This window comes from Geotrypetes seraphini, chromosome 3 (assembly GCF_902459505.1).
Source record: "Geotrypetes seraphini chromosome 3, aGeoSer1.1, whole genome shotgun sequence".
In the NCBI taxonomy this organism is placed as follows: domain Eukaryota; kingdom Metazoa; phylum Chordata; class Amphibia; order Gymnophiona; family Dermophiidae; genus Geotrypetes; species Geotrypetes seraphini.
In genome coordinates this window covers 214897249-214909375 of record NC_047086.1, presented here as the reverse complement: position 1 = coordinate 214909375, position 12127 = coordinate 214897249, and the positions used below count along the sequence as shown (strand labels likewise).

Sequence of the window (12127 nt, the reverse complement as noted above, 5' to 3'; positions counted from 1 at the left end):
CACGGGAGGCTCTATGTCTTTCTTTGTTGCTGAGAAGTGGAACAGCCCTTGCTCTTTTCAAAGGACCCGTCAGCAACCGTTCTGTGCTTTTTCTGTCTGTGGTGTGGACCACTGCCAGTATACCTGCTTATATAAATGCCTTCTATATCCAAATGGAACTCGCGTTATGCTATTAATGAAAAAGGTGCGAGCTAAATCCAAAATCCCTAATAGGGTTTAAACTCTAGGGAGCATAAGCAGCTTGCTTGTTGTCACACGCATGCATTAGATCAGGTCAGCTGAGCGCTCGAGTGCATATTTGTAGGGTCATTGGCGAGACTTTTGAGACTATGGAAACATAACAATATAAATACATGGAAAAATATTTTCTCGCATTAGCAGTCGCATCAGAAAGTTCAGAACTGCTTTTTCTTTTCTGTCTCTGTGTGTGCGTGTGTGTTTCGCTACGAACCTGACAGGGTTTTCTTGAAAGTGCTGCCCTCCCCTTCCCTTGGGGGACACAGCTGGCTCCCAACTCATTCCCCTCCCTGCCTGTGACTCCAGGAATTCTTGTGCTTGTTCACTTCTCATTCATTATTTACAAATGCCAGTTGGCAGGCAAACTAAATTGGAAAGCTGACCCTTAGCAAATGAAGCAGAAGAAGGCAGCTCCCACCCCTCCCCTCCTGTCAGCTCTGCTTCGAGTCTTCATGGCTGATTTCTGTCAGCTGACTGCCTCGGCGAGGCTTGGCGGCTGCCGGGTATGGGCTGCAGATTGTTTAATCTGTACTTCAATTATCAATGTTTCAAAAGTGGTCCATAAACAAGTCATCAGGTTTAAAAGAAAAAAAAAAAACCTGACTGATTTTTTTCTCTCACTGTCTCTTTCTTTAGCAGTTTTATTTCACCCTTGCAGCAGATATCAGCAAACAGGTTTAAGGTGGACTGACCTAGTATATTTTGACTAACTTTTCAGAACTGGGCTGCTTCCATCATGCCAGCACTTAGATGCTATTTATATTTGAAGTTTCTGAGGCCCAGATGCTCAAAAGCTTTCTGTGCTGGTAAAACTCATTAAAGCAGTCTTACCGGCACAGGAGCTCTTCTCTTGATGTTCAAAAGGGTTCTCGAGGGCTGTTACCGATCCTCGTAGCAGCCACCGAGAATCCAATGTAAATGCAATTCAAGGGGCTCATTAGTATTTAAATGAGCTCTCCTTGTGATGCACAGAAGGGAATGCCCTCCTTTTTAGGGGACAAAAATTTCCAGCAGGTCTGGACCTACTGATATCTGTTGTGCATATGTTGTGTGCTTCTATGTCCAGCGCACAACCCCGCAGCAGAGCAAGCAGCCCCTGCTCTCCCTGCCGACTCAGCTGATTGCGGCTCCGGAGCTGTGATCAGCTGAGTTGGTGGAGGAGAGTAGCGGTGGCAGGAAAATGTTTGACCTAACAGGAGGGATGGGGGAGGAGCTGTGCCTACCGCTTTGCTCTTCTGAGCAGGCGCCAGGCACAGTTCCTCCCTCTTTTGTTAGGGCTGCTCTGCACAAATAACACTAATGGATTTGAAGTGCACGGCTGTGGTAGTGGGTAGACCCCTGACGAAACTTCAGTGAAACATGTCGGGTCTTACCGCATGAAAAACAAGATTTCACCATTACTAAGTTAAGTAATAATACACTAAGAAATGCATGTTATTTAAAACTTTGAAGAGACCGGTGAGGATTTCACCATTTGTAACTCCCCGTATATACACTTTGGTGGGACGGAGGAGTGGTGGTTCTGAGGTCTTATGAAAAAAACAAAAAAGAAGTGCTTTCCAAACATTATGAACACTCAGTTAAACTAGATGTTGGATTTGAAAGACAAACAGCCAAATACCTTAGAAACAATTCTAAATTTATTGACCAGATTTCTAAGGAAGCAATCAGCCTTTTCATATAAGTCTGCACAAATAGCATGCATATTATTTTCATGCTCTACTGCTGAGCATCACCCTGTAAATTTAAATCACTCTCAACACAGTATTTATTACTGTGTTATTGGAGCTTTTTGGATCCTTCCCTGAATGTTTCTCTTACTTACCTTCACTACTTATAAACCAGGAGTGGTGGAGGGTTGCTGTGCTGATCTCATACACAAACCTTGTATGTAAAGCATGACCACAACACAGATAGCTGAAAATAAATTTTGAGGAGACTGAAAATAATAAAAGGCACATTTTTCTTTCAGTAAATGGTGCACACCTTGAGGATAAAATAGTACTTTACTTGTGTTTGTCGGGGCTTTGATTACTGCTCAGCCTCTCTGCAAAAAACAAAGTTATATGTGGTGTTTGACAACACACACACTTTTATCCTTAGAAAGGAGAAAGGGGTGTCAGGGGCACAGTGAAGAAAGAGTTTGGAAATACATACCAAACCACTCCTGTATTTCCCATTGGAAGAACTTACTGCAGAAAACACAGCTGCAGTTTCTGCTTCTAATTTTTCAAGGACAAAAAAAAAGCGAAAGTCTGAGTTAAGTTTTGCTTTGATTATTGGCGATGGCGTGCCATTGCAGCCAGTTTTGATTTCTGCCCCTCATTTACTGTGTTACTGTGTTTGTTGCAAAAAATGTGTGATGCACTGGGTCTTGTCTTGTAAAGGTGGATGTACTGGACTGACTGGGAGGAGGACCCCAAAGAGAGCAAGCGAGGGAAGATTGAAAAGGCCTGGATGAATGGCTCTAACCGCAGCATATTTGTGACCTCCAAGAATGTACTGTGGCCCAATGGCCTCAGTCTGGATATTCCAGCCAAAATCCTGTACTGGGTGGATGCCTTCTATGACCGTATCGAGATGATCTTCCTGAATGGAACTGAAAGGAAGGCCAGTATAAAACCCCACAAGCCACTGACCCTGGTGGCTCTTATATGTATTTTCAATTGCAGAGATGGGAAGGGAAGAGTGTTAAAGCAGATGGGGAAGTAAGAAAAGCGGAGAGCTGAATAAGGGGAAGGCTACACAACCAAGGTGGAAGGATATAGTGTTTCATGGGAATGGGAAGAAATAGATAAAAAGATGGAATTACTGTTCTTGAAGGGTGGAGAGATTTGGATGGTTAGGAGGGAGGATGAGGAGAAGAAGATGAAAGGTGGAAGAAGGCACATGTGGAAAGGAAGAATTTGTTTATGGGTTAAGTCTCCTTATTTGTGATTCTCCTTTTTTGATCTCACTAGGAGTCAGATTCTCAAAACAAAAATTTGCCTTTAACGTGTTCGCTAAATAGGTTCCAGCTGATTTAGCGTGCATGTATTTTAAGCGGCAGATTATCAAAATGGCTTAAGGAGGTCTTTTCCGAGTTTTCTAGCAGTCTCCGATACTGCCAAGCAAATGTAGTACAACCAGGTCATTAATATTGAATGATCACTCCGAACGATTCTCTATAATTGTCGAACAATTCTCTAACCTCGTCCCACATTTGCATCTAAAATTTACTGACACATCTAAGCTGTCGTTGCCTTACTTTCTGATCAGTGCCTGAGTGATGATTGGCTCGGGCATTGAAAGGAAACTAAGGTTTGACAGCTCAGACCTCCACCCCCCCACGCAAATTAAAGTAATAAAAAACCCCAAATTGAAGATCAGCAGAAGAGATGCCCACTCTCTCCTGCCATGTCGCCGACACTAATAACGCCCCCCCCCCCCCTGTAGCTGGAAAGATGCCCACTCTCTCCCGCCGCCAAGCAACACACCCCAACACCCCTTCAGCAGCGGGAGAGATGCCCACTTTCTCCTGCCACCAAGCAACAGACACCCCAACAACCCCACTCCCTCCCACCGCCAAGCAACTGCACCTACCCCATCAGCGGGAGAGATGCCCACTCTCTCCCACTGCCATGCAACAGACACCCTGACAACCCCCCCCCCCCCGATTGGGAGATGCCCACTCACCTCCTGTCACCAAGCAACTGCACCCCCCAGCAACAGGAAAGATGCCTACTCCCCCCCGTGCCCATGAAGACCCCCCACCCTTTCCTCCTTACCTTACTTACCGTATTTTCACGCATATAACGCGCGCGTTATACGCGTTTTTACCTACCGCGCATACCCCTCGCGCGTTATACGCGTGAGCGCGGTATACAAAATTTTTTTTACATAGTTCCCACCCCACGCCCGATTCACCCCCCCCCCCAGCAGGACCGCTCGCACCCCACCCCGAACGACCGCTCGCACGCGTTCCCATCCGCACCCGCATCCACGATCGGAGCAAGAGGGAGCCCAAGCCCTCTTGCCCGGCCGACTCCCCAACTCCCCGACAATATCGGGCCAGGAGGGAGCCCAAACCCTCCTGGCCACGGCGACCCCCTACCCCCACCCCGCACTACATTACGGGCAGGAGGGATCCCAGGCCCTCCTGCCCTCGACGCAAACCCCCCTCCCTCCAACGACCGCCCCCCCCAAGAACCTCCGACCGCCCCCCCAGCCGACCCGTGACCCCCCTGGCTGACCCCCACGACCCCCCCACCCCCCTTCCCCGTACCTTTGGTAGTTGGCCGGACAGACGGGAGCCAAACCCGCCTGTCCGGCAGGCAGCCAACGACGGAATGAGGCCGGATTGGCCCATCCGTCCCAAAGCTCCGCCTACTGGTGGGGCCTAAGGCGCGTGGGCCAATCAGAATAGGCCCTGGAGCCTTAGGTCCCACCTGGGGGCACGGCCTGAGGCACATGGGCCCAACCCGACCACGTGGTGAAAAGCACACCACCAGAAAAACAGCCTTGGTGAAAACTAAGCGGCAAGCATGCTCAGACCATTGCGCATGCTTACAGAGCTGGGAGGAGGGCAGGGCGGGCGAAAGGAGAGTCGGGACAGCGCACGGAGAGGCGGGGCAGTGCACGGAAAGTCAGGGCGGGTGAACGGAGAGTCGGGACAGCGCACGGAGAGTCGGGGCAGTGCACGGAAAGTCAGGGAGGGTGAACGGAGAGTCGGGACAGCGCACGGAGAGTCGGGGAGGGCGAAAGGAGAGTCGGGGTGGCCAGAGGAGAGTCGGGGCGGGCGAAAGGACAGTCGGGCAGCATGCGCGGTATACCCGTGAGCGCGGTATACAAAAGTTTTTGTACATAAAATCGTGGTTTCTGCGCGCTATACCCGTGTGCGCGTTTTACACGGGTGCGCGTTATCTGCGTGAAAATACGGTAGATGGCTGGCTACAGGGATGCCTACTCCCTCTGGCTAGCAGGACTGCCTCTTCAAAATGGTGGGCCTTCTCTTCCCTGGTGCATCCTGATATACACCTGGGAGGGGCCTAAGGCTCTGTTTGGCTCAGGTTTTTTAAGACACCTATTATGGGTGGTGCCTTAAGCGTCGGGGCCAATCAGAGCCTTAGGCCCCTCCCTGGATGCACCAGGAAGAAGCCTAGAGCTCTGATTGGCCCAGATGCCTAAGGCCCTGCCCACAGGAGGGGCCTTAAATAACCTGGGCCAATCAGAGCCTTAGGCACTGATCAGATGCATCAGGAAGTAGCCTAAGGCTCTGATTGGCCCAGACGCCTAAGGTTCCGCCCACAAAAAGGCCCTTAAACAACCTGGGCACATGCAAATTTAGCGAATCTTCACTACTCTCCGCCAACTTTATTTGCATTAACGCTTTTTGAATATCACTAATATAACGGCTGTGACAGCGACCCGATGGTTTTTAACGTGATATTTTGAGAATCTAGGCCTAGGTCCTTTAGAGTTGTTCTGTTCCTATCTTGGGTAGCTGGGGGGAGGGTGAGAGGAGGGTGAGACATACTTGGATGGAACCCCTGGGTACATTTATTTTGTTCTATATGCTTTGCTACTACTACTATTTATCATTTCTAAAGTGCCGAAAGGCATACACTGAGCTGTACATTCAGTATATAATAGATGGTTCCTGTTCAGAAAAGCTTACAGTCTAATTAGGACAGACGGAACAAATGCTCAGAGCTTATACTGCTCCTGATCACCTAAATTGAGAAAGAGGTGTAGATAAACAGTTCTATTAATTTGATCTCCCATGTGCTTTTCTCTGAGCCATATTGTTATGGCAAAGATAAACTGTTTACAACTTCATACTATGGGGGTGGGGGTAAGTCAGTTGGATAGCCATAGACCATGGTCTCTGATGGATTTGACCTTTGCTTTCTAGTCCAGTAGAAGATTCCATATAGATGCATGAACACTTGACTTGTTGCTCATTGAACTGTCAGATGGATGGATGTCTGAGGAAATCTGTCCCTTCTTTTACAGGTTGTGTACGAAGGCACAGAGCTGAACCACGCTTTTGGCCTCTGCCACTATGGTAACTACCTTTTCTGGACAGAGTACCGGAGTGGGAGCATCTATCGCCTTGACCAGACAACCAAGTCTGTCATTTCACTCCGAAATGAGAGACCCCCTATCTTTGAGATCCGGATGTATGACGCTCAGCAGCAGCAAGGTACGCTCCTGCCGGTGGTGAGGCTGGCAAATTGGTGAAGTACCATGTTATAGTCCATTGTAATGGCTTGTATCTCTGATGCATTCAGCCTGGTTTCAAAGCTGCTATTGTGACTGTTCTGTTTACAGGGTATGTGTGGTGATATGGGATTGTATGTCTCCGTTGGGTTTTCCTGTTACATACGATTGCTGATATTATGAATGAGATATTGTTTTAGGTTTGTGTTTTTTATTTAGGGCTCCTTTTCCGGCGGCTTTATCGCACGCGCTAATCCCCGCGCTAGCCAAAAAACTACCGCCTGCTCAAGAGGAGGCGGTAGCGGCTAGCGCGGCCGGCAAATTAGCGCGCGCTATTACGCGCGTTAAACCGCTAATGCGGCTTCGTAAAAGGCGCCCTTAATGTTTTATCTTTTATGCATGTTTTAATGTACTTCGCTCGGAACTGTGGATATGAAGGCTAGAAATGTTCTCAACTAAATAAATGATCTGGGCATATTTATTTCCCCAGTGATGATTCTCTCCCTGATCTTGACCTGTGTGAGGTCCTGCAGCGGTCTGCACTCCCTTCGGTGGCTTCTCTTTGTGTCAGCTAGGACTAAGTCAGACAACTGTGCCCTTTTTGATCGAATCGTCCAGTGTGTTAGCTAGTGGTATAGGGGTAAAGTCTATAAAAGGTGCCAAAATGTAGGCCGAAGGATGATACGCACTGAACACAAATTCTGTAGTGGCAGTTCTGCAGTTTTACACCTGACTTTGACCCTCTATTACAAGCCGCAATAGAGGTTTTTACCATGGCCTGGGGCGCTAAATGCTTTGACGCTGCTCCGACGCTCATAGGAATTCTGTGAGCGTCTGGACTACAGTAAAAATTTCTGTCGTGGTTTAGTAAAAGAAGGGTTTAGGTGCAACCATATATCCAGGTTTACCCAGACATATTTTCTTTTTTGAAGACTGTCCGGGTTTCTGGATGTTTTTTGTTTTTTTTTTACTTGAGGGAGTTTTTCTGGGTTTAGCCTCAAACGCACCGGCTCTCCTCCCCAACCTCCTCCATGCTGCAGTCCAATCTTGAAGCCGCCGGGAGCATTAGCAAAGTGAGTTTGCACTTTTCCTCTGACGTGGTCCATCCCAGACCAAAACAGAATGTGATGTCAGAGGAGGGGCTGGACCGCAGTAGAGGGAATGTGCAATGGAGGCCGACGGCAGCCTCCTAGAATCGCTACATCACCAGTGATCTGCAGGCCGTAATTAGTTTTGAAAATGAGACTGGGAGGCCGTGGGGAAGCTGGATGATGGTGGAGAGAAGGGGGAAACATGCCGTCCTTCAAGGGGGGGCCCACTGGTGAAGCTATTAGAAGTGAACGGAGGGAGGGGGTCCAAAGAGAGGGGCATATGCCAGACTGAGGTTGGGGGGAAGGAGAAGAAATAATGTGTTTTAAAACAGAGGACAGGGAGAGAAATGGTGGACAATGGAATGGAAGGAAGGAGGGAAGTTGAACCCAAGGGATGGTGTGGAGGAAAGGGGGATTAGAAATACTGGACTGTGGGGAGTGGTCATTAGAGAAATGCTGGACTGCGGGGATGGAGACAAAAAAAAAGGAGAGGTGCCAGACCTCTGAGGAAGGGAAGGGAAATGGAAGGGGAGGACAGAGATGGAAGATGGGTGGTGAGCACTGAGAAAGAAGAAGATGTCAAATGGGCAGGAGACCCTGGCAAGCAAGTTAACAAAAGCCAAACAGAAACCAGAGCCTGGGACCAACATGATTTGAATAATGGCCAGACAACAAAAGGTAGAAAAAATAATTTTATTTTCTGTTTTCTGATTACAGTATGTCAGATTTGAAATGTGTATCCTGCCAGAGCTGGTGTTAGACAGCGAATGTGAGCTAGGATCTAACAGAGAGAGGAAGTCTTTTTTGTTTGTTTATTTTGTTTATACCACAGCGCCAGCATGGGTAGGAGAGGGCAAAGGAGGTGGGGTGGGTGAAGAGGCTACAAAATAAACCTGCCAGGACATTTGAAAAAAACAACAGTACCCAATTGGGCAGGAAAATCGAATCAAAAAATCTATTCAATAGGCTGAATCAAATCGAATCAAAATTTTTTTTCTTGAATCAGGCAGCACTAGTTTATACTTGGGTCAGTTTATATTCAAATATATAACAGGCAATTATTAAACTGAGTAGTGTACACTAGAGAATGACATGGGGACAAATTTGTCCCTGTCCCCACAGGAACTCAATTTCCCTGCCCCATCCCCTCTAATTTTGTCGCTGTGCCTGTCCTTGCCCCATTCCTGTAAGCTTTACCTTAACAGCACAAGCCTCGAACACTTATGACTTGCAGATGAGGACACAGCTTGCAGGAATGGGGGCAGAGACAGGAAAAGAACTCATCAGGATGGGAAAATGAGTTCTGGTATCATTCTCTAGTGCACACAACTGGCCTTACTACAAAATGGGCATCCAACAGAACTTAATTTATGTGGGAACAGCCTAGAACTGCAGTTCCACCACTTTTCAGACTTCAGAGCAGCAGGAGTGTTTGCTCCAGCACCTCCCTTTTAGGAAGCCTGCAGTAGGGGATGGAGTGAGTCTGGAGTAGAGCAGAGAACAGTCACTTTTACTCACTAATTCAGTTCATCTTTTCCTGTTGCTGCTGCCCCCACTCCGGCTCCACAGTTCCAGCCTTTTTTTTGCCTACATATTAAGCCCTGGCACTCAAATTTGCATGCTAAATGTAAAGTTGTATGCCCAAGTTTATAGAATTGGGGAAATAGTGTCCAGTTGGACACTGTACTGTCCAGTTGAGCATAGTTGGTCAATCAGGAATGTCATTTAACCTCATGTCTTTCTCCTTGTTCTCTCCCCCCCTTGTCTCATTTCTCTGCAATTGCTAGTGATGGACTGCCCCCTCCCTGCAGTTCATTGATTTTCTTATTGAACTGCATGATGTGTCTTAAGATACAGAGTACCCCACTGCTTTAAAGAGAAGATCAGTGAACTAAGGTGGGGAGGGAGGGGGAGCGCAGCCAGCAGCTACAGCAGCTATAGAGAGGCAGACTGACTGTCAATGCTGCAACCAGGAGAGAGGAGATGAGAGGGAAAGGTGGTACGACTATAAACTAGTGCTGCCTGATTCACGATTCAAATCAGTTCACCGATTCACTTCGGGTGAATCGATTCAAATCGATTTAAAACAACAAAAAAATTGGCTTCCTGATTTGGACCCTCGCCCCATAAAGCAGGAGCGGCAGCACTGCTCTTGCTGGCTGGCCGCTGACACACCTGCTTTAGAGGGCGAGGAGGGAGGGTCAGTCGGGAAGTGCTGCTGTGCTGCTGTCCGGCTTCCCCCCCTGGCGTCCGGCTTCCCCCCACGGCATCCGGCTTCCCACCTTGGCCTCCCTGCACCATTTACCTTATAGGTGCAGCCTGCAGAGAAGATTGCGGTTATAGTGTCTTTGCAAACTGCTTTGAGCTGTTTCCTCCGCCACAATCCTGCCTCTGATGTCAGATGAGGGGCGGGACCGCAGCAGAGGAAACAGCTCAAAGCAGTTTGCAAAGACGCTATAACCGCGATCTTCTCTGCAGGCTGCACCTATAAGGTAAACGGTGCGGGGAGGCCAGGGGGAACACGGAGGCCTTCCGGGGGGGGGGGGTGCACAGTCCTTCGGAGTGGTGGGGGTGGGACAGGCCTTCAGGGGGACAGGCCTTGGGAGGTGCAGGCCTTCAAGGGGGGGGGGGGGCAGGCCTTTAAGGGAGGTACAGGTCTTCAAGGGGGGAACAGGCCTTCAAGGGGGACAGGCCTTCAAGGGGGGGTGCAGACCTTTAAGGGGGAACACACCTTCAAGGGGGGGTGCAGACCTTCAAGAGAGGGTTCAAGCTTTTAATGGGGGAACAGGCCTTTAAGGGGGACAGGCCTTTAAGGGGGAACAGGCCTTTAAGGGGGGAACAGGCCTTTAAGGGAGAAACAAGCCTTCAAGGGGGGAACAGGCCTTTAAGGGGGGGGGGGACAGGCCAGGGATGGTGGCATAGGCCTTCAGGGAGGACAGGTAGGCCTTCAGGGGGGACAGACCTTTAAGGGGGGAACAAGCCTTCAAGGGGGGTGACAGGCCTTCAGGGATGGGGGGAACAGGCCTTCATGGTGGGGTGCAGGCCTTTAAGGGGAAGTGCAGGCCTTCAGGGGGAATAGACATTCAGGGGAGGGGGGCCCTGGTGTAGAAGTACACGGAGGGAGGGAGGGAAGGGGGGATTCAAAGAGACGTGTATATGCCGGACTTTTGGGGGGAAGAAATAATGGGTCTAAAAATAGAGGCGAGGGAGAGAGATGATGGACAATGGGATTTAGGGAGGGAAGGAACAGAAAGGGAGAGAAGTTGTACACAAGGGATGGTGTACTGTGGAGGGGGTATAGAGATACTGGATAGGAGGGTAATTGGGAAAAGAAAGGGAGAGATGGTGGACCCTGGGGTGGTGGGGAAGGAGGGAGAGATGCTGGATGAAAGGGTAGTTAAGAAAAGGTGGATCTGGGGAGGGAGATGAAAAAAAGGAAAGATACCAGACCTCCTGGGGAGGGAAGGGAAATGGAAGGGGAGGACAGAGATGGCAGATGGATGGTTAGAACGGAGAAAGAAGAAAGAAGGAGACCCTGGCAAGCAAGTTATCAGAAGACAACCAGAACTTGGGACCAACAAGATTTGAATAATGACCAGACAACAAAAGGTAGAAAAACTAATTTTATTTTCTGTTTTGTGATTACAATATGTCAGATTTGAAACATGTATCCTGCCAGAGCTGGTGTTAGACCGCAAACATGAGCTAGGATTTAACAGAGAGAGGAAAAGTCTTTTTTGTTTGTTTATTTTGTTTACACCACAGCGCCAGTGTGGTTAGGAGAAGGCAAAGGGGGTGAAGAGGCTATAAAAAAAACCCACCAGGATGTTTGAAAAAAAACACCCATTTGGGCGGGAAAATCGAATCGAATCAAAAAACCAATTCAATAGGCTGAGTCGAATTGAATCAAAAATTTTTTTCCTGAATCGGGCAGCACTACTACAAACTAACTGTGTGAGGTGGGAGGAGGGGGCTTAGGGGATTCCATGGAGTGGAAAGCAGCCCCCTGATGTGGAAAGCAGGAGCACCTGATGTGGAAAGGAGTGGTATCTGATGGAGAAAGGGAGGAGATGCATATTAGGAAAGGAGATGCCTGATCAGGGGAGGGGGGATCCCATGAGGAGGAATGTGAAAAGTGTGGGGGGAGGGGGACGCTTCTGGGAGACAGGGAGATCCTTGAAAGGGAAAGTGTTAGATAAGGAGGGAGGTGGTGGGAGGAGGAGAAAGGGATGTGATATAGGAAAGGAAGTATTAGGGAGTAAAGGGTGAAGAGAGGTGCCTGATGGGCCTGCAGACTATTAATAACATTCCTTTTGAAACAAAATAAAAAGGATAAACAACAAAACAATAATATATCCTGGCTGCCCATTCCTGGCTTAAACTGATGAAGGGTTGAGCATCAGAAGAAAGGAATGCCCACGAGTTAGTCACTTGAATTTTGGTGCTTACTGTTTATTTTCAGCAGAGATAACCGGATAAGTGCTGGGTAATAGCCACAAATAAGTGATTTAACTGGTCAGTGAATGTTTCCGGCTGGTTAAATTGTTTTGAATATCACCTGGAAAAGGTCCAGACAAAAAAAGATAAAACAGAAAATT

At 48.5% G+C, this 12127-nt stretch overlaps 1 protein-coding gene across 1 annotated transcript in view; it reads left to right on the top strand.

Moving 5' to 3' along the window:
* LRP1 (LDL receptor related protein 1) overlaps positions 1–12127 on the top strand; it is a 777705-nt gene that overhangs the window by 308164 nt on the left and 457414 nt on the right. Inside the window, exons 13-14 of the mRNA XM_033939435.1 lie at positions 2625–2847; positions 6232–6421. Coding sequence (XP_033795326.1) covers positions 2625–2847; positions 6232–6421 — 413 coding nt within the window. The remainder of the gene's footprint in view (positions 1–2624; positions 2848–6231; positions 6422–12127) is intronic.